We start from the raw sequence: 22,446 nt of genomic DNA, 5'->3' as shown, positions 1-22,446 counted from the left end.
GCAGGGCCTCAGTGAGTTTAAAAGGAATGTGGGATCAATGTGTCTAAAGGGATTATGCAAACAGAGCACATTTAATGTGAGTCATTCCAACATAGAACGTTACAGCGCAGAAATGAGCTCTTCGGCCCATCTAGTCTGTGCCAAGCCACTAATCTGCCTAGTCCCATTGACCTGCACCCAGACCATAGCCTCTGTGCTCCTCCTGTAGCGTTTACTTTAAAACAAACCATAACCACTGACATACTAAGCCAGGAGATTGATACTGTATGAAGCACTTCCAAAATAACAAAGTTTCAAAGTTGACAAAGCTACTTTTGATCCTTTATTACAAATTCAGCAAAGACGAACAATCTTGTAGCGATAAAAAACTAACAAAACTAAATGAGCAATATGGCAATCTTAGCATTCAAATCAGCGTTCAAATTAGTGTTCTATATGTATTCCAGTGGTCTAATAACGATCTAGATAACCTCCCAACTAGCTTAACTAAGAGGCCAAACTAAATTAGCATACAACAAAAAAAATTACCCTGTGGCTTACTCCCTCTCAACTAGACTAAACCAAACTAACATGTGTAACTATACTCATTTTCTTCTGCCATGCCCCAACCCACATGACAGATTGCCATAGTAAACACGCCACAAAATACAATATGGACAATATGGGGGTGGTGGTGTTTAGGGTTAGGACATCACTGATCCATGAATGATTACACTTCTCAGTGGCTTCTTGCATCTCACGCTCAGCTCCAACAAAGTTTTGCGTAATCAGAGCACAGTTCATGAACCTGTCCTCATCTTGCTACAAAGCATTGAAGTCCATTAACAAAGGAATCTGTGCCTGGAGAAGATGCCACTTTGATGTGAACAGCTTGTATAGCTAGACAGGTTAATATGATCTCATACCTCTTCACTGTGCTCCTGCTCTTCACCTCAAAAGGCCCAAAGTAGTCCACCCCTACACATGTAAATAGAGGTTCATCTGGCGAGACCCTGGCGAGATGGTAGATCTGCCATGTGCTGGCATCCTGGAGCTGTGTACAACTATTGACAAACAATACTCTTAGACAGGATTTTTCTTATACCTGTACTAGCACTGGGAATCCAGCACTTTTGGCATAACCTGGATAACGTGGTTACGGCCACCATGTCCCACCTCTTGATGTACATGTCTCAGAATGATGTCTGAGATATGAAGATCCTTTGCCAGTGTAACAGGATGTTTAGACTCTTAGGACATGGCTGCCTTACTAAGCTGTCCACCAACTCTCAAGACACCATCTTCAAGTACTGGATTGAGCTTGAAAATATGGCTGTTCCTTTTCACACTTCCTCCCCTTGGCAACTTTGAGAATTCACCAGGCCTGATGAAGGGTCTTGGTGCGAAATGTCGATTGTTTACTCTTTTCCATAGATGCTGCCAGGCCTGCTGAGTTCCTCCAGCATTTTGTGTGTGTGTGTTGCTTGGATTTCCAGCATCTGCAGATTTTCTCTTGTTTGTGATTGAATTCATCTGGAAAACTCTTACATTGGAAAAACCCAATGATCTCCATTTCATCCTTTCTGAGCTCCTCCACTGAGAGACAATCTCAGCCAATATGACCTTTGGCCTTCACAATCTCTCTCTTCAAAGAATACTCTTGTTTTTCTTTATCCAAGTCAGACTGAGCAAGAGCAATGTTCAATTGCCTCCTCTTCCGACTAAGGAACAAGAGCAGGTTCCTAAATCTAAAAATCCAGGTCATTGTCTTCCTCAAACAGGTCCAAGATGAGACATGATGGATTATACTTGTTACTGCGTCCACCTCCTCTTCAATCTGCGTGGCATTCATTGTAACACTCCTCTTAACTTCTGGTGGATGTTCTGCAGAATAATTGTGATTCATGGACCATTCCCTCTCAGGCTGAAGAAGATACTGAGACCCTGACATCCATGTCTCATTCTTCAGGAATGATTTCACCATCAACCCTCTAGAGGCCACATCTACCGGGTTACCTGAAGTGTTTACATACCTCCATTGAGATGCTTATGAGACCTTTTGTAATTTCTGAAACTCCGTTTGCTATGAAGGTTTGGAACCTAGAAGTTTCATTCTTAATATACTTCCAGGTTCCAAACCTTCATTGCAAACAAAGCTTCAGAAATTACAAAAAACGGAGTCATGAAGCAACTCCTTCCTCCACAATATTGCCATATTGCTCATTTAGTTTTGTTAGTTTTTTATCGCTACAAGATTGTTCGTCTTTGCTGAATTTGTAATAAAGGATCAAAAGTAGCTTTGTCAACTTTGAAACTTTGTTATTTTGGAAGTGCTTCATACAGTATCAATCTCCTGGCTTAGTATGTCAGTGGTTATGGTTTGTTTTAAAGTAAACGCTACAGGAGGAGCACAGAGGCTATGGTCTGGGTGCAGGTCAATGGGACTAGGCAGATTAGTGGCTTGGCACAGACTAGATGGGCCGAAGAGCTCATTTCATTCCACCATGCAGCTTGCTGTTGTAGCAGCCGTGAGCTCCATACAAGGGATGGAAACTGACTTTAATGGAGCTATCCTAAATTTCCCATAGTAAAAGCACTGTACACCTAAGAGTGTGTGTTATGTAACAATAGGGAGGTCACTGTTCCATAGCCATCTTCGCCTGTGTCTGTAAAGTGTTGTAACCGGGTAGCAGTAACTTCTCCAAAATCTAGAGGTATCAAACATCCAACAACCTTGAAGCCTTCCAACTTGAAGAGTTCTTCCAGCCAGTTTGTTCACTCATGAGCAACTGAGCCCTTCCTTACACAGATTTTGCTGGATCTTCTTAGCAGATAGCCCCACTGGACTCAAGGTTCCTAAAGGATCATGGATAAAACTAACTGTGAAGATGATCTCCCTTCTCATGAGTGGTCTATCTTGGATTGTGATCTTAAACTTGAAAGTATCAGACTGAATGCATCATTGCACACCCAGTACTCTCTCCTTCAGAGGTATAGCTTGATCCAAATCCCCAAATCCTTCATGTCTTTTGCTCTTTGCTCTTCTGGTATCACAGCTAGCACACTATGTCTGTTGCTTATCCACTTTATGAGTCAAAAGCTGCCTTTAGCACAAAAGAATACAAGGTCATGATAAAGAGAAACTGCTTCTTTCTCAGAGGACACTGACACAAGGCGGTCATCAACATGGAAGCAATGTAAAACTTTATCTACTGTTTCATGGCAAAGCTGTTCTTTATTGTCTTCCGTGCATTTCCTAAGAGTGAAATTGGCACAACCCGGTGATGAAGTTGCTCCAAAGAGATGCCCACATTTTGGTTGAGGTCACCATCAGGCCACCAGAGAAACCTCAGCAGATCAGCATCTTCCACAGGTACTTTAACTTGCTGAAACATTGATTCGATATCTGCCATGGTCACCAGTGGTTCTTTGCTGAATCTGGTTACAACTCCAATCAGTGAGCTAGTAAGGCCTAGTCTCTGTAAAAGCTGAGCATTAAGTGATAATTCCATAAGTTGCTCCACAATCAAACACAGCATGAAGTTTCCCTTTTCTAGGGTGATGAACACCATGATGTAGAATATCAGACGTTCCCACCACTGTGTTCCAGACCCTCTGCTGGCACTCTTTCAGATAACCTTTGGAGATGACATCCTTCCCGAAAGCTGTGTCGTCAGTGTGAAACGGCAAATCCTTGGTAAACCTCTTCCTTATATTTAGAGCATGCTGTTCAGTAATCTTCATATTATTTGACATGTTAACCTCTTTCTTTCTCAAAGGTAAATTAATCTGGTAGTGGCCATCTACCAGTTTTGCAGAATTTGCAACCAGCTCCGTGAACTTGTGGTCTTCTCTTGACAAACCAGGTTATTCATCCTGACTGCATTCAGGAAAGTCTGCCTTGAACTGCTCATCCAAGTTCAAAACTGAGATCCTGTTAACCGTCAGCTCTGGCTGGGCACAGTCTCTTCCATCAGTGTCCCATTCACAGTCCAACCCAACAGTGTTCTAATTGCAGAGGCTCCATCATTAACACTGCAAATCACATGCAACCGCTCCGATGCTTTCGGAACATTTGTCCCTATCAGCAGCTCAATTTCTGAATCGATCTCTGGCAGATGGACTTGTTTCAGGTGAGACGATCCCTGGAAATCCCTCTGTTGCGGTATGTTCCCTCTGTGGACAGGCAGACTTTCCTGTGCATAGATATAGAAACATAGAAAACCTACAGCACAATACAGGCCCTTCAGCCCACAAAGCTGCGCCGAACATGTCCTTACCTTAGAACTACCAGCCACTTCCAATTCTGAAACAATGTAGGTACTCACAATCTTCTCTTGACCTATGGTGCGTAAGAGAACCCGTGAGGTTCAGCTTGCTCATGAGGCTCACTGTGCAGAACACTGCGGTGCTTCCTTGGTCTCGGAAAGCATAAGTAACCATTGTCTTGTTACCCTTCTTAGATTTCAATTGTACTGGAACTATGGGAAGTTTACAATCACAATCACCAGCCCCTGCATGGCCGTTAGATACTCGGACACCACTTACTGCTGTGTCTGACTCTTACACAGCTTGATTTGATTCTACATCCTTCTTATTGGAGTGAATATGAAGTATAACAGGATGCCTGTCTGCTGCATACCCTGCACAATCCTTGCTGACGTGTCCTGTACGCAAACGACCAAAGCGGACACCATTCTCTTTTAGGAAGGCTGTCTTCGCACTATGAGCCCTTTTCTGTAGCTAAGGGCATGGATCTGATGTGTGTTCACAGACAAACCCTTCTGACTGATGAGACCATTTCCTTTTTGTTAGTTCTAGGCTCAGTTTTAGCTTTTCAACACGTACAAACAAGCTGGAGGAACTCAGCAGGTCGGGCAGCATCCGTTGAAATGAGCAGTCAACGTTTCGGGCCGAGACCCTTCATCAGGACCCTTCGTGAGTCCTGACGAAGGGTCTCGGCCCAAAACATTGACTGCTCGTTTCAACGGATGCTGCCCGACCTGCTGAGTTCCTTCAGCTGTTTGTACGTGTTGATTTGACCACAGCATCTGCAGTGTACTTTGTATTCAGTTTTAGCTTTACTTCTCACAGTGGCCACAGTAGTGGCAAAGCTGCTTCCTTCAGCCAAAATTGTGATTTAGCTTTGTTCACACCTTTGCTTCCTGCAGGTGATGTAGCTTTCTGTATATTCACAAGTCAAGTCAAGACACATTTTATTGTAGTTTCGACCATAGCTGCTGGTACAGTACACAGTAAAAACGAGACAACATTTTTCAGGACCTTGGTGCTACATGAAACAATACAGAAACAACACTGAACTACGTTAAAACAACACAGAAAAAAAACTACACTAGACTACAGGCCTACCCAGGACTGCATAAAGTGCACAAAATAGTGCAGGCATTACAATAAATAATAAACAAGACAATAGGCACAGTAGAGGGCAGTAGATTGGTGTCAGTCCAGGCTCTGGGTATTGAGGAGTCTGATGGCTTGGGGGAAGAAACTGTTACATTATCTGGTCGTGAGAGCCCGAATGCTTTGGTGCCTTTTCCCAGATGGCAGGAGGGAGAAGAGTTTGTATGAGGGGTGTGTGGGGTCCTTCATAATGCTGTTTGCTTTGTGGATGCAGTGTGTAGTGTAAATGTCTGTAATGGCAGAAGGAGAGACCCTGATAATCTTCTGAGCTGACCTCACTATCCGCTGAAAGGTCTTGCCATCCGAGATGGTGCAATTTCCAAACCAGGCAGTGATGCAGCTGCTCAGGATGCTCTCAATACAACCCCTGTAGAATGTGATGAGGATAGAGGGTGGGAGATGGACTTTCCTCAGCCTTCGCAGAAAGTAGAGATGCTGCTGGGCTTTCTTTGCTATGGAGCTGATGATGAGGGACCAGGAGAAATTCTCTGCCAGGTGAACAGCAAGAAATTTGGTTCTCTAATGCTGGGTGTGTAGCAATCTTTACTTGCCTTTCAATACAATCAACAATGTGCATGAAAGTAGTCTTCCGGTTGTGCTTTTCTTGCAGGTTACGACCGCTATTCCCCATTTATCCCTAAGCATAAAGGGCAATTTATTTACTACAATCAGCACATTGGCATGCATGTACTCCACTTCTTCCATGGCATTGCAACAGCCTCTAAGAAAATAAAATGTAGTCTTGAAGAGCTTTCACATCTTCAGATTTGATAGAAGGGCTTTTTGCATGTAGGAGGATGCAAATTTCTGTTCAATACCAAAATGTTCTTGTAGTAAAGCCTTAGCTTTTAGACAGCCTTTCTTCGGGTCAACATGCTGGTGACTTTTGACAAGTTCTCTAGGACGACCTCTAGTGTCTTGTTCAAGGAAATAGAGGCAATCACTATCGCCGTCAGTCTTGCTTTCAACGCTGTTTTCAATAACTCTCATGAATGCATGACATGCAATGGATCTCCATCAAATCTCCCTTTTAGGCAAAGATGAAATGTGTTGCTGTTGTACTAATAAGGTTGTTATTTCATCTTGTTTCCTCAATAACACTGTTCTGACCTCTATTGCCTGAAATGAGAGTGTGTCTATGCTGCAAGTGGCTGTCTGGAGGCCTTTGGACTGTTGGTTATGACATAGGTTCAGAGTGCCTCCTTAGTGCAGGCTGAGAGTAAACAACCTGAACTATCTCTTGGGGGTCTTGTTCATGTTTCTCAGGCACTTGAGAAACAAATTGATCGACATTGACACTGAGTATTTTGGTTTTCTTCAATATAGGAACACACCGTAGGACCGGCCTGCTGGAGCACTTTCAGCACTCACCACTTCTGAAGCCCTTAGCACATTAACTTTGGCAATTTCTTCCTGCTCCTTCCTTTTCCATAGCTTTTCCTCTTGCTCTTCCAGCACGTTCGTCCTTCAATAATTGTTGCCGTGAAACTAATGCAGCTAAATCAGCCTCCATTTTAATGCACGCAGAGCAAGTACTGGATATAGAAGATGCTTTGGCTGCCTCAGAACTTCAAGCACTGACATTTGACATCTGTTGCTCAGGTCTCCATCATCTTCTGGGTTCTTGCCTTGGAATATGAGAAACATTGTCTGATGGAACATGACCTTCAATATAACATGTTTGGTTCAATTGTTATTTATTGTTCTCTATGAATGCACTACAGTAGTGATCAATGCTTGAAAAACATCTATTTTGCCTTTCCTGCTCGAGCTTGGGAAGTAATGAGATTAGCATGTGATGTTGCTTTGCAACAGCTTCACAGAAGTTAGTCAAGAGCTCTAGACGAGATTGCACTTGTAAGGCATTTTCTTTAATTTTCATAAGATCATTAATTGATGGTGATAAACATTTAATTGTGTTCACATTTGTTTTATCCTCATTTTGAAGATGTTTGATTCTACCTGCTGAAGCTTTTGAAGTAAATTTAATCTCTCTTTTGAGAGGTCCGCTGACATCAGATCCATGTTTTGATTCACTCGTTGCTTTCTTTAGTTTCCCCACTCGCAATTAACTCTTTGTTTGTCCGCAGCACTGGAGATATTCGATTCAGTAAGCCTAGTCAACAAGCAGTCTGTGCGTTTACAGTGCTTAAAACCAGACCTAACAAACAACCTTCAATTCAAACGTTGGCAACTGGAATATTTCTGCACTTCAACAAAGCAAAGCGATGAACCCTCAGGCAAACACCACACAATCGAGTTACAGTCCCCAGTGGTCGGGCAGGGTTGACCGTTCAAACCACAAATACACAGAATCAATCAACGAGCTGCAAGCTCCTGTGAGGTTTCTCAGTGTTGTGATTCCAATTCGGCCAATGCGTCCGAGGCAATCCTTAGCCGTAGGCTGGTGCTCGTTCGGTGTAACTATTTTTTGTATTGACACGATATAGCGGTTACTTTAAAAATCAAAACCGTTGAGAGACTAAGCCAGGAGATTGACACTGTATGACGTGCTTCCAAAAGAACGAAGTTCCAAAGTCAAGAAAGGTACTTGCGTTTATTACGAAACCAGCAAAAGTGAAGGATCTTGTGTCAATTAAAAAAAATAATGGAACTAAATTAGCGATATAGCGATCTTAGTATTCAGATCAGCGTAAATAAGCGTTCTAATTACAACATCAGAATTACTGTTCTATCCATATTTAAGTGGTCTAATAATTATCTAGTTAGAGTTTCAGTAACATCGCAAGTAGCATAACTAAGCAGTCAAACTAAATTAGTATTCAACAAAAAAATCACCCCCTCTCAACTAGACTAAACTAAACTAACAAGCGTAAATAATTATAGTAACTATATGCATTTGCTTCTGCCAAGCCCCAACCCACGTGACAGTTTGCTAAAGTAACCACGCCACAAAATACAATACAGACAGAAAATAGATAGATGGCTCATACACCTCCCCTCCATGTACCTATCTAAATCTCTCTTAAAAGTTGCAATCGACCCCACATCCACCACTGGCACTGGCAGCTCGTTCCACACTCTCACCACCCTCTGAGTGAAAATGTTACTCCTCATGTTCCCCTTAAACATTTTACCTTTCACCTTAACCTATGACCTCTAGATCTTGCCTCACCCAACCTCAGTGGAAAAAGCCTGCTTGCATTTACCTTATCTATATCCATCATAATTTTGCATACCTCAAACAAATCTCCCCTCAATCTTCCACATTCTAGGGAACAAAGTCCTAACCTATTCAACCTTTCCTGATAACTCAGGTCCTTCAGACCCACAACGTCCTTGTAAATTTTCTCGGTACTCTTTCAATCTAATTTACACCTTTCTGGTAGATAGGTGACTGCACATAATACGCCAAATTAGGCCTCACAGATGTCTTATACAATTTCAACATAACATCCCAATTTCTGTACCCAGTACATTGATTTCTGAAGACCAATATGCCAAAGGTTTTTCGTTGTGGCCTATCTACCTGTGACACCACTTTCAATGAATTATGTATTCCCAGATCCCTCTGTTCTACCACACTCCTCAGTGCCCTACTGTGTAAGACCTACCCTGGTTGGTCCTCCCAAAGTGCAGCATCTCACACTTGGCTGCATTAAATTCCATCGCCCACTTTTCCAACAGGTGCAGATCCCACTCCAAGCTTTGATGATCTCCCTGCCTGTCCACCACACTCCCAATCTTGTTGTCACCCGCAAATTTGCTGATCCACTGTGGGAATGGGGCCCAGGTGAGTTAGTTGCCAATCCACAGAGGTTTTCTGAGGATTATTGGAGCTTTACTCTTGTTTTCTCTCTTTCCCAGTTCATGGGAACAGAACCCTGCCAGAACCTGGGGAAGACCAATAATCAGAGGGACCTAATGTCCTTCTAAAATAGAATTAACAATTATCAGCAAACAATCCTGGAAATACTCAGTAGGTCAAATGATATTTTTGAAGAGAGAAACAGATATAACATTTCAGGTCAAACATCTCTATTCAGAGCTGAAGTATAAAGAGATCAAAGTTTTAAGATGGTAACAAAAAAGTAAGGGAGAGAAAAATAAAAGGGTCACAAAGTGATGGCGGGGAAGGTAGGAGACAGTAAATGACAATAGGGATGATGTGCAAAATGAGATGGCCCACAGTAAGTGAAAATGGAGAGCCAGACCCATTGTCTAAAAGTCTTAAACTTATAGAGTCTGTGAGGTTGAAATATACCTGATTGAAAGTTTAAACGTTGCTTCTGCAGCTTATATTGAAATTATTAGAACAGCCAAGTAGACAGAGGTCAGTGGATGTGGGATGGGGGGAAATGGACAGCGGATGCATTTTCTACAGCTGCACGAGAAGGGGTGTTGATGATGGGTGAGGGTGGATCAGGACGTTGAGGAGCATTACTTTGCAATGCTCAGAGGATAGGAGCGAGTGACATCTTTGCTATGACAGAAATTTAACAGAAAATAAATAGCAAGTACTTAGAAATTAGAGTTTGCATAATGTCTTTTACATTTTCTGGGCCCTGTCCTCATCCCTTTTGCTCCCTTCCTGAGAACAGTACCATTGCAAGATCCAACTGCTCCTTCCTTCCCCTTCCACCAGCCCCAGGAGTTCCAGAGGGATTAGTCCTCTCCAGTTTATTCCTCAATCACCACCAACAACTGTCACTTCTGCTATTTTATCTTCTTGCTTCACATTGTTTATGAATCCAAACGTATTTCCCATATGGAACAGCAATTTACTTATTACAGTTCAGAACAGTGTGTATGCTCCTAATGTGATCTCCTCTACACTAGGTGGACCAAAGACGAATAAGCTGATCACCCTATGGAATGACTCCATTCAGTTCATAAGTTGAACCCCATATAAGCACTTGAATTGTCTTTCCCCACACTGAAATGAAATCTCTGTCCTAAGAGTTCAAGACAAGTTCGAGAGAAAGCATCTTTTTTTTTCTGATCAGCCTATTTAACCTTCAACATTCCATGTCAAATTCAACACTTCCAGACAACCTATACATTCAACATTTCAATTTCAGCTTTCCAGCATTGCTTCAGTTATTCCTGTCTTCTCCATTTACACCTCTTCCAGTCTGACTTCTTTCTTTTTTGCCCCATTATCACTTCATTTACTCTTGTGTTATTCCTCTTTCTCTCTGACTACTTTCCACCTATCACACATCTTCCCCTTTGTTTTCTACTCCCCTCCCCCCACATTCTTTGTTTTTTAAAACTTCTTAGTCTCCATTTTATCCCAGTTTTGATTTTTTAAAAAGTCATCCTTCTGAAATGTTAGAAGCATGAGAAAATCTGCAGATGCTGAGAATCCAAAAAAGACCCTCGAAGAAAGGTCTTGGCCCAAATCACCGTCTGTTTATTCATTTCCATAGATGCTGCCTGACCTACTGAGTTCCTCCAGCATTGTGTGTGTTGCTTCTCCATTTACACTTCTTCCAGTCCGACCTTTTGCTTTTTGTCTCAGTATCACCTTATTTACTCTTCATTCCATTTACAAATGCCTGCTCTGCGGAGAATTCCTGGCATTATCTTTTTAAATACAAAATGCTGTAAGTAATATAAGATTTGCTGAGGCTATCCATGACCAACGTGTAAAATCGTTCTGTTCTTCTAAGGAAGGCATGCAAAAGATTCACTAGCATTTTAATTTCATTTAGTGCAGATCAGAAATAACATCTCCTGACTGACAACCATCACAGACACACTTCAAGGCTGTGTGCTTAGCCCACTGCTCTACTCTCCCCACACTAATAACTGTGAGCTCAAATACCATCTATAAATTCACCGATGACACAACTGTTGTTGGCAGAATCTCGGATGGTGACGAGGAGGCGTACAGGAGTGAGATAGATGAGCTGTAACAACAGCCTTGCACTCAACGTCAGTAAGACCAAGGAATTGGTTGTGTATTGCAGGAAGGGGGAGTCAGAGGAACATATACCAGTTCTCATGGAGGGGCCAGCAGTGGAAAGGGCGATAGGTTCAAGTCCCTGGATGTCAATAGCTCAGAGGATCTATCCTGGGCCCAACATATTGATGCAATCATGAAGATGGTACGGCAGTGGCTATACTCCATTAGGAGATTGAAGAGTTTTGGTGTGTCACCAAAGACTAGCTAGTTTCTGCCGATGTACTGTGGAGAGCATTCTGACAGGTTGCATCACTGTCTGGTATGAAGTCAGGATTGAAAGAGGCTGCAGAGGGTTGTAGACGCTGCCAGATCCATCATTAACGCTTGTCCCCCATCATCAAAGACATCTTCAAAAGGTTGTCCCTCACGAAGACAGCATCCATCATTGAGGATCCTCACTGAAGGTGTTGTATCTGAATGCGCGTAGAATACGGAATAAGGTAGACGAACTTGCAGCACAGTTGCAGATTGGCAGGTGCGATTTGTAGGCACCTCTGAATCATGGCTGAAACAATATTATAGCTGGAGTACACATTGTATCGAAAGGATAGGCAGAAGGGGCGAAGTTGCTCTGTTGGTAAAAATCAAAATCTAATCTTTGGAAAGAGGTGACATAGCGTTGGAAGGTGTTGAGTTATTGTGGATAGAGCTAAGGAACCGTAAGGGTAAACAGACACTGATGCAAGTTATATACAGAGCCCCAAACAGTAGTAAGGATGTGGCCTACAAACTACAATAGGAGGCAGAAAATGCATGCCAAAAGGGCAAAATAGTCATGGGGTCTTTAGTATGCAGGTAGATTGGGAAAATCAGGATTACAAGAGGGTGAATTTCTAGAGTGCCTACAACATGGCTTTTTAGAGCAGCTCATGGTTGAGCCCACTAGGGGATCAGCTATTCTGGATTGGGTGTTGTGCAATGAACCAGAATTGATTAGAGAGCTTAAGGTAAAAGAACCCTTAGGGGAAGTGATCATAAATTGATCAAATTCACCCTGAAATTTGTGAAGGAGAAGCTAAAGTCAGATGTATCAGATTACAGCTGAGTAAAGGGAATTACAGAGGCATGGGAGAGAAGTTGGCTAGAATAGATTGGAAAAGAACACTGGCAGGGAGGATTGCAGGCAGCAATGGCTGGAATTTTTGGAAGCAATTTGGAAGGCACAGGCTATACACAGCCCAAAGAGGAAGAAAAGAGAAACATGACACAACTGTGTCTAACAAGAGAAGTCAAAACCAACATAAAAGCTAAAGAGAGGGCATATGATAGAGCAAAAATTAAAGGGAAATTAGAGGATTGAGAAGCTTTTAAAAACCAATAAAAGGCAACTAAAACATCATTAAGAAGGTAAAGATGGAATATGGAAGTAAGCTAGCCAATAATATTAAAGAGGATACCAAAAGTTTCTTTAGATACATGAAGTGTAAAAGAGAGGTGAGAGTGGATATTGGACCATTGGAAAAAGATGCTGGAGAGGTAGTAATGGGGACAATGAAATAGTGGATAAACTGGAAAGTATTTTACATCACTTTTTGCTGTGGAGGACAGTAACAGTATGGTGAAAGTTCCAGGTGTCAGGGGCATGAAGTGTATGAAGATACCATTACTAGAGAGAAGGTTCTTGGGAAACTGAAAGGTCTGAAGGTAGATAAGTCACCTGGACCAGATGGTGTACACACAAGAGTTCTGAAAAAGGAGATTGTAGAGATTGTAGAGGCATTAGTGATGATCTTTCAAGAATCGCTAGATCCAGGAATGGTTCTGGAAGATTGGAAAATTGCAAATGTCACTCCACTCTTCAAGAAGGGAGAGAGGTAGAAGAAAGGAAACTATAGGCCAGTTAGTCTGACTTCAGTGGTTGGGAAGGTGTTGGAGTTGGTTATGAAGGATGAGGTCTCAGGGTACTAAGGCACATGATAAAATAGGCTGCTGTGCTTTTTTGGCCAAAGAGGTAGTGATGAGGGATATATGGGTACTCTAGGGTCACTGTCTAACTCTCAAGATCTCTCCGTTATCTATAAGGCACATCTCGAGTATGATAGTCTGGATTAATGCAGGTTCAACCATGCTGTAGTACCCACCATCCAGGTCAAAGCAAACTGCTTCATTGGCACCCTCCGCTTAACTCCGTCCACTTGCAAAATAACATTGCTTTAGCGTGTTTCAATGTATTACAGAAATTCACTAAGCTTCTTTGACTGCACCTCCCATGCCAACATCCCATGCCAACATCCCATGCCACCAAGAAGCACAAGTGTGGCAAATGCATGCCAACACTTGCGTGTACCATATTATCCTGACAGTTCTGTCACTGAAGGATAAATATTTGAACCCTGCATCCAATATCATTGTAGATGTGCCTTCATTATTTTCTAGAGCGATTGGGGATGAGCAAGCAGTGCTGGTTTTGCCAGAAACATCCACATCCCGTAATGACTAATAAGGGAATAAACATTGACAAAACAAATATTTTGCAGACATTTTCCCAGTTCTGTAACATGATCTTTGTATGTGTTACCTGCATGGTTGATTCATTGGATGAGTATGTGAACGGGAGAGTGAATGAGGGATAAGCTTACTGTGGTGATGTCCTTTGTCTCCGTTGTTTCTAACCGACTACTCACATGAGTCTCCTTGTCCAGGAAGTTGAGTCCATTTTGATTGACAGCTACAATACAGGGAGCAACTATTGCTTGGTTGCTGCTGCTCTGAATGTAGAAGAACGAGGAGCCAAACATAGGAAATGCACTCACAAGTCCTGTGGGAGTACAGAGAAACCAGTCACTTGAACAGATCGAACAGATCAGAGATTCGATGGATGGGATTGGTGGTCACTGCATAAAAGAATATGATCCAGACTAAAGACAATTGTTCTCACTTTCCTCCCACTGCTAACAACAGCAAAATCTTTCTGTCCCGGCCGGTCACTGGGAATTGAGAACGATTTTCTTCTACTCAAGTGTTGTACATTTTGTGGGAGTTGATCAGGACAATATTGGGTAGAAGAAAATCATTCTCAAGAAAGTCAGTCACAGTCTAGTCTTAGGTGGGGACAGAAGCAGTTTAATGGGATGGGAGTATGAATAGCAAGGAAGGAAGTGCTCTTCTTCCATCTTATGGTTCCAATGGCTATAGGAATTCCTCAATACCTTGTCCATGTTGTCATATCTATGGAAGTCTATAGACCACATCATGGAATTTAATAACATACTTTCATAAAATGACATCCAAAATGCAGAATTGAGATTATGGATGTTTCTCCCATCCATTTGACTGAGCAATTTCAATCCTCTAACCCTTGACAATGGCATGGGATCTTGAAATCAATTGAACTAGTATTGTTCCATGAATTCCTCTATTCCACATTTTCCACTTAGGTGGCTAGTGTCCACATTGTGTGTAATCATACAGCTACGCCAAGGTCAGTCTTGGCTGAAACTCCTTATCATAAGCCAACAGTAAATCATGACCCACTGTGTGAAATTGGACACTTACCCAGGAACTGTGCTCTGGCCTGGTGCGGGCTGAGGGCTTGAACCTGTTGGGCATTCTGAGTTACCATACTCAGCCAGGATTGTGGACGCTGATGTTGGTAAATTTGGGTAGGGATATAATCCTGCACTTCACGACTTGGAAAGAAAGAAAGAAACAAACAAACAAAGTAAGAATTTATTTTTAAAACAGTAGATTATCATCAACACCAAACTAAGCTACTAGGAGATCTGTAGATCACACAATCTGGACCTCTAGTAAAGTCCCACTATGGTCACCCAAGACTCTGATTTTCCTGTTTATCCCCTGGTACACGTAACCTCTGATATATGATTTCACCAGCTCAGGAGGATTCAGACTAGGAAATGAGCAGATTTCATTTGCTCTAATCTGTGAGTGTATGGGGCTTGTTTCTTGACTCTTCAAACTACATCTATGTTCAATGCAAATCAATAGCCCTCCCAGGGAATTGTCTGCAATTAGCTAGTCTGGTTTCAGAACCAGAATCAGAATTAGGTTTATTATCACCGGCATGTGTCGTGAAATTTGTTAATTTCGCAACATTGCACATCTGGACACTGCAATTTTTCCCCATTCTCCTATACAAAACTGCTCAAACTCTGTCGGATTGCATAGAGATCGTGAGGGAACAGCCCTTTTCAAGTCCAGCCACAAATTCTCAATTGGATTGAGGTCTGGACTCTGACTTGGCCACTCCAGGACATTAACTTTGTTGTTTTTAAGTCATTTCTGAGTAGCTTTGGCTTTATGCTTGGGGTCATTGTCTTGGTGGAAAACAAATCTTCCCCCAAATTGCAGTTCTCTTGCAGACTGCATCAGGTTTTCCTCCATGATTTCCCTGTATTTTGTTGCATTCATTTTACCCTCTACCTTCACAAGCCTTCTGTTGTGCCAACAAAATAGCTTTGGCAGGCTAAAATAGTGCAAACACGAGGAAATCTGCAGATGCTGGAAATTCAGGCAACACACACAAAATGCTGGTGGAACACAGCAGGCCAGGCAGCATCTATAGGAAGAAGTACAGTTGATGTTTTGGGCTGAAACCCTTCGAGGACAAAATCTTGCAACTTTAGATTGCATTGAATTTTTTTTTTGGATCTGGGGCAAGTCCAGGATTTATTGTCCCTTCCTAATCGTCCCTCAGAAGGTATTGGTGATTCACCTTCTTCCATCACTGCAGGATGGTGAAGACTCTTCCACAATGTTGTTGAGTTGGAGGTTCCAGGATTTAGATTCAGCAGCCATGAAGGATCATCCTGGCCAGAAGAAAGTAGTGATTTGATGAATCAAGACAAGGGAAGCAGACAAATCCAGTGAAACAACAACACACACAAAATGCTGGTGGAACACAGCAGGCCAGGCAGCATCTATAAGGAGAAGCACTGTCGACATTTCGGGCCGAGACCCTTCGTCAGAACTAACTCAAGGGTCTCGGCCCGAAACGTCGACAGCGCCTCTCCTTATAGATGCTGCCTGGCCTGCTGTGTTCCACCAGCATTTTGTGTGTGTTGTTGTTTGAATTTCCAGCATCTGCAGATTTCCTCGTGTTTACTAGACAAATCCATTGTCTTTGTTTCCTCCCATTCTGTGGACTCCGGACTGACTCTTGCTCTGGGACAATCTAATCAGAGAAACTGAATGTGAACACAAGAAACTCCAGGTAAGGGCCTGCTAAATCTGAGACCATTCTCAGAGGAGTAGCTACTTATTATGTAAACTGCCAGACATCCAATGAAGCAATTGGTAATCTCGTTAGACTCTATCTGGGTTGCCTCATTTACCTGGTTCGGACCAGTCAGAGTGTAAAGGCACAAATACACAAAGCTGGGGTGTGCAGAGCCATGGAACAATGTTGGTCATAGCCCTGTACAATGACCAGTAAGAAGGTGACCCAGGTAGGTCGGGTGAGCTTGAGCCAATTGGATGTAGATCCAATGGTTCAATTGTTGAGGAACAGTATAAGACTCAGGAGCTCCAAATATGCAGGAGCGATAACTCTCCAGCAGCCAGAGACCAACCATCGCAGATAAGAGGACTGCACGGAAATGTGGAGATCGGGACCATGAGAAATGCCTGGCCAGTGTAGACTCCTTTCCCGAAGAATACCTTTTCTCTTCATTGACTGTTCATGGAGGGTCAGGGATTCTAGTAACATGCACACAGTTTGTGAACCCACGTGCTTTTTAGTTGAAACAATCAAAGTTACTTGTCGGTAAATACAAATTCTCTGTTCCTCACTGATCATTAATGCAAGGGGTGATTCTTGAAACAAGTGACGCTCTTCCGTGTCATGATGATCTATGACTTGGAGGAAAACCTACAGATGATGGTGTTCCATGCATCTCCTATCCTTATTATTCTTTGTGGTAGTGTGGATATCAGTGACAAGGCAAGCATAGGTCACAGATAGTGTGCAGCCAACCAAGGCAAGAAAGATCTTTGACAGGTAGAGCTCCCCTTTGTACACCACAGGACAGAGCCTTTGCAAAGTTCAAAGTACATTTATTGTCACCCAATACAACCCTGTGATTTATTTTTCTTGTGGGCATTCAGAATAGAACAAAGAAACACAATGGAATCAATGAAACTCTACACACAAAAACTGACAAACAACCAATGTGCAAAAGATGACAATCTGCAAATACAGAAAAAAAGTAAATAAATGACTCTGAGAACATAATTTGTCAAGTCCTTGAAAGTGAATCCATAGGTTGTGGATTCTGTTCAGTGTCAAGGTGAGTGAAGTTATCCATGCTGTTTCAGCAGGCTATTGGTTGAAGAGTAATACCTGTTTCAGAACCAGGTGATATGGGACATAAGACTTCCTGTACCTCCCTCCTGATGGCAGCAGTGAGAAGAGAGCATGGCCTGGATGGTGGGGTCTTTGTTGATGGGTGCTGCTCTCTTGTTGCAGTGCTCATTTGTAGGGAGATCTCTGTCTATGATGGACTAGGCTGTAGTATTTCCCATTCTTAGACATCGGTATTTCAATACCAGGCCATGATGTAACCAGTCAGGATACTCTCCACTGTGCATCTATAGAAGTTTGTCGATGTTTTAGATGACATGCCGAATCTGTGCAAACATCTGAGAAAGTAAAGGCACTGCTGTACCTTCTTTGTGATAGCACTTTGTGCTGGTCTCAGGACAGATATAATAAAACCAAGGAATTTAAAGTTATTGACCCTCTCCCCCAATGAGGACTGACTCATGGACCTCTGGTTTCTTCTTCCTGTAGTCACTAATCAGCTCCTTGGTTTTGATGACTTTGAGTGAGAGGTTGAGGTTGCTGTGGCACCCTTTAGCCAGATTTTCGATCTCCCTCCTATATGCCGATTCATCACCACCTTGGATTTGGCCAACAGCAGTCGTGCTGTCAGCAAACTGAAATCTGGCATTGGAGCTGTACTTAGCCTCACAGTCTTAGGTATAAAGCGAGTAGAGCAGGGGGCTAAACACACAGCTCTGTGCTGATGGCGATTGTGGAGGAGATGTTTTTGCCAATTCATACTGTCTGGGGACTGCAAGTCAGGAAATTGAGGACCCAGTTACACAAGGAGGTATCAAGGCCTAGTTCTTAGAGCTTGTGGATTAGCTTTGAGGGATGATCGTGTTAAATGCTGAGCAGTATTCAATGAAGAGCATCATGATGAATGTATCACCATTGTCCAGATGTTCCAGAGCTCCTGTGTCTCCTCCTTGATGGTAACAATGAGAAGAGGGCATGTCCTGGATGGTGAGGATCCTAAATGATGCACGGCCTCGTGAAGATCTCCTCAATAGTGGGGAGTGTTGTGCCCGTGCAGGAGCTGATCGAGTTTACAGCCCTCTGCAGCCTCTGTGCACTGGAGGCTCCAAACCAGCCTGTGACGCAACCAGTCAGAATACTCTCCACTGTACATCTTTAGGAATTTGCATTCTTTCTGATAACATACCAATCACGTCAAATACAAAATGAAGTAGAGCTGCCAGTGTTCCTGCTTCGTAATTGCATCATTGTGTTTGGTCCAGGACAGATCCTCGGCAAAGCTGACATCCAGAACCTAAAGCTGCTCAACCTTCCCACCACTGACCTGTGTGTACTCTCTCAGCTTCCCTTTCCTGAAGTCCACAATCCAGCCCTTGATCTCTTGCTGACTTCGAGTGCAAGGTTGTGACACTACTTCATTCAGCTGATCGATCGATCTCATTCCTGTACGCCTCCTCATCACCATCTGAGATTCTGTCAGAAACAATGGTGTCATCGGTGAACTTATAGATGGCATTTGAGATGTGCCTAGCCCACTGTTATGAGTATAGAAAGAGTAGAGCAGTGGGCTAAGCACGTATCCTTGAGGATTGTGATTGTGAGTGAGAAAGAGGTGTTACCACTAATCCATACTGGTATCACAATGAGGCAGTTAAGGATCCAGTTGCAGAGGGAGGTACAGAGGCCAAGGATTTGAAGTTTGATGATTAATACTGAGAGGATGATAGCACTGAACGCTGAGTGTAATTGATGAACAGCAGCCTGACGTATGTTTTGCTGTTGTCCAGGTGCTCCAAAGCAGAGTGAAGAGCCAGTGAGACTGCAGCTTCTGCAAAACTGTTGTAGTGGTAGGTGAATTGCTGGGGGTCTAAGACCTTGCTAAGGGAGGAACTAATTCTAGTCATAACCAATCTTTCAAAGCACTTCATCGCAGTAGATGCGAGTGACACCAGTCAATAGTCTTTGAGGAAACTCACATCTCACCTTGCTCTTCGTGGGCACTGGTATGAACTTCTGCAGTGAAATATGGGGATGGAATTATTGACTACTAGCTACAAAATGTAACCTATTTTGTGTAAGAGGATTCCATTCATTGGTATGTTTTCCCCTTGGTACTCAATGATACAAGTTTTACCAGGGTTCACTGGTGTTATACTCGCTTGACAGCACTGTCCACAATACTTCTAACACTTTCTGAATGATAGAAAGCAGGCTGATTGGTGGTGATTAACTGGAAACAATTTTTTCTGTTTTTTTTTCCTGAATAGGACATGCCTGTGAATTTTCCATATTGTTGGCTGTGTTATAACCATACTGGAACAGTTTGGTTAGAGGCATAGGGTGTTCAGCAAGACAAGTCATCTGGGTCTATACTATTAGCAGTTTCCTGATACAATTTAGAGTGAAAAGTATTCTTTGATTATTGCATCTTCTAATGGTTGTAACTTTATGAAGGAACTGAGTTGGCTTGTCCTGTCAACAATTACAGCAGACAGCATTGCAAATTCTTTGCCTTTTGACTTTTACTTGTTGAGCTCAATCATTGAGAATGGTCTTCAATAGCTACTGTATTTAGTTGTCCAGTTTCATTGACATGGGGACATTGCAGGACTGCACAACTTTAAATGATTTATTAGTTGTGGGATTGCTTAGTTTAGTCTAAGGGTTGTGTCCATTGCTTAGCATGCAGAGTCTCACAAGGTTAGCATTTCCTCCTTTGACAGTACGGGTCTGGTCTTGGCAGACACTTCATTAAACACAATGGACCCCATGGCTCGATATCAATGCCGTATGCCAGGCAAAGAGATAACAGCTGTGGCTGGAATGAAATTCTGCTGTGCTTATGACACATAGCCCCTCATCGATTCACAGTTTTAATCTGCCAAATTTGTTCCTTTTAGCATATTACTTGGAGGATGTCCTCAGTGTGGTTTATTTCTACGTAACCGTGTAAATAAATGCAACATGCAGAGCAAGTTCCTTGCTGCTGAAGTTAGAATAAACATCCTTGCTTGAAGCTTCTGTATTCTGCTGTTATTACAGTAAACAGAGCTTACAAGAAGTTCAGCAGCAGCTAAAGTCTACCGCAGAATACATTTAACTGGTAACAAGGATGTTAAAAAGAAATAAATCTGACTCTCATCTTTACGAGCAGCATTTACCTTGTGGAGTCAAAGCCCCATAGCTGGAAGGAACAACACCAGAAAGAGCAGGAAATGTATCCTGAAGGTTTAACTTCTGAATGTAAGCTCTGTAAGGCCAATTGAAGGTTTGAACAGAGACAGGCGGGGAGTACAGTAGCCAGCTATGTTGTCTTGGTAAACAGCATGTGCGTTTTTAAAAATGCACCAACTGTATTTTAAAGAAAGTAAGGAAGGTGGCATAAATCTGCAACTGGTGACATATGTCAAGATAAAAGTGCAAACACGAAGGAGATGAGTGAAAGTAAAACAGGATCAGAATTGGAAAAACTTAACGCCAGTCAGCATCTGAGAAAGAGTTACAGACCTGAAATGCCGATTGTTTCTTTTTCCATAGGAGCTGCCTGACCTACTGAGTTTTCCAGTATTTGTAGGAGACCAGAATATTGCAACATCATTTTGATGGGAAAAGAAAGTAAACAGCAATTCAAGCATGAGCATTCTTCACTGGAAGTCTGGGCCAGTATGCAAAGCCTACGAATCATTCACTTCCCACGGGCCAATCCTTTCCCTGTGCTGGTACACAGAGCTGGAAGTGTGAAGACACTGAATGCTCAAGGAGGGAGTGGAAGGAAGCGGTCTTATTGGCAGAACTCAGCTCTTGTTGTCAGAGGTAGTTCACAGGTTAGAATAAGACTTCAAACCTGAGTCATTGAGATCACGGAGAGTTATAAAGCCTGCGCAACTCAATCAAAAACTAGGAGGAACCATGAGAGATTATACCATGGCATCCAAAAACGTATCAAGGTATTGCATCTTTGGAGAACATTTCGATCTTGCACTCAGAGATCTGGTAGGCACAAAAAGCCTAATGCCTGATGTTGGATGTATGATGATGAAATTCATGGAAAAGGGAGACAAGAATGCCAGAAACTTGCACCATGAAACAGAGTTAATGGTAACTTACAGGGAAAGGACAACTCCCAAAAACATGAATAACATCATTATAAGTAGTGCCATTCATTTTTATAGGTGTGCTTGTAGGCAGTTTTTTGTACCATTCTTCTTTTAAAAAGTACTGTATCTGTACAATTTTACTTTAGAAAGTAACAAATTCACTTTAGAAACAGGCTTTGACAAGTATCTAAATGCTGATTTACAACCATTTAATGATGTGATCACAGATCTAACCAAACCACCAATAGATATTTCCAGAATATCTCAGAAGAAAGGACGGCAGATCAACTACACACCAAATATGCTGGAACCAGCATTTTTCAGGCCATGGTCAAGAGATTTGTATTGTTGTCCAAACCTTAATACAGAGTTGGAGGAACTTGTGCCAATGTATACAGTTTGCTGGTAATGCAAAGCAATAACAGTTAAGGTAGCATTAAGATCACAAAAAAATGACTGACTATTTTAACAGGTCTGCGAGACAATTGCCAAGGAAGGAACAATCTGTAATTGTATTCATCACTGTACAATAAGTATTAATTGAAATTAGACATGCAGGTATTAGAAAGAGAGTAGAATGTACTATTTTAGAGTTGAAGTGGATTTTTGGTGTGCTGTACTGGATTTCAGTATCCAGACTGGTTGCATTGTGGTCTGGTATGGCAATTCAAATGTGCAGAAATGTAGAGCAGCAGAGAGTAGTGAACTCTGCCCAATACAGCATGGGCACAACCCTCCACACCACAGTTGGTATC

The 22,446-nt window shown here is 42.4% G+C and overlaps 1 protein-coding gene across 1 annotated transcript in view; it reads right to left on the bottom strand.

Moving 5' to 3' along the window:
* Positions 1-22,446, bottom strand: part of myo15aa (myosin XVAa) — a 190,413-nt gene that overhangs the window by 6,105 nt on the left and 161,862 nt on the right. The window contains exons 61-62 of the mRNA XM_073060850.1: positions 14,828-14,961; positions 13,957-14,090 (exon numbers count right to left, since the gene is read on the bottom strand). Coding sequence (XP_072916951.1) covers positions 13,957-14,090; positions 14,828-14,961 — 268 coding nt within the window. The remainder of the gene's footprint in view (positions 1-13,956; positions 14,091-14,827; positions 14,962-22,446) is intronic.

The sequence above is a fragment of the Hemitrygon akajei genome, chromosome 11 (assembly GCF_048418815.1).
Source record: "Hemitrygon akajei chromosome 11, sHemAka1.3, whole genome shotgun sequence".
NCBI lineage: Eukaryota > Metazoa > Chordata > Chondrichthyes > Myliobatiformes > Dasyatidae > Hemitrygon > Hemitrygon akajei.
The sequence above is the reverse complement of the archived record's forward strand: the minus strand, read 5'-3'. Positions and strand labels throughout refer to the sequence as shown.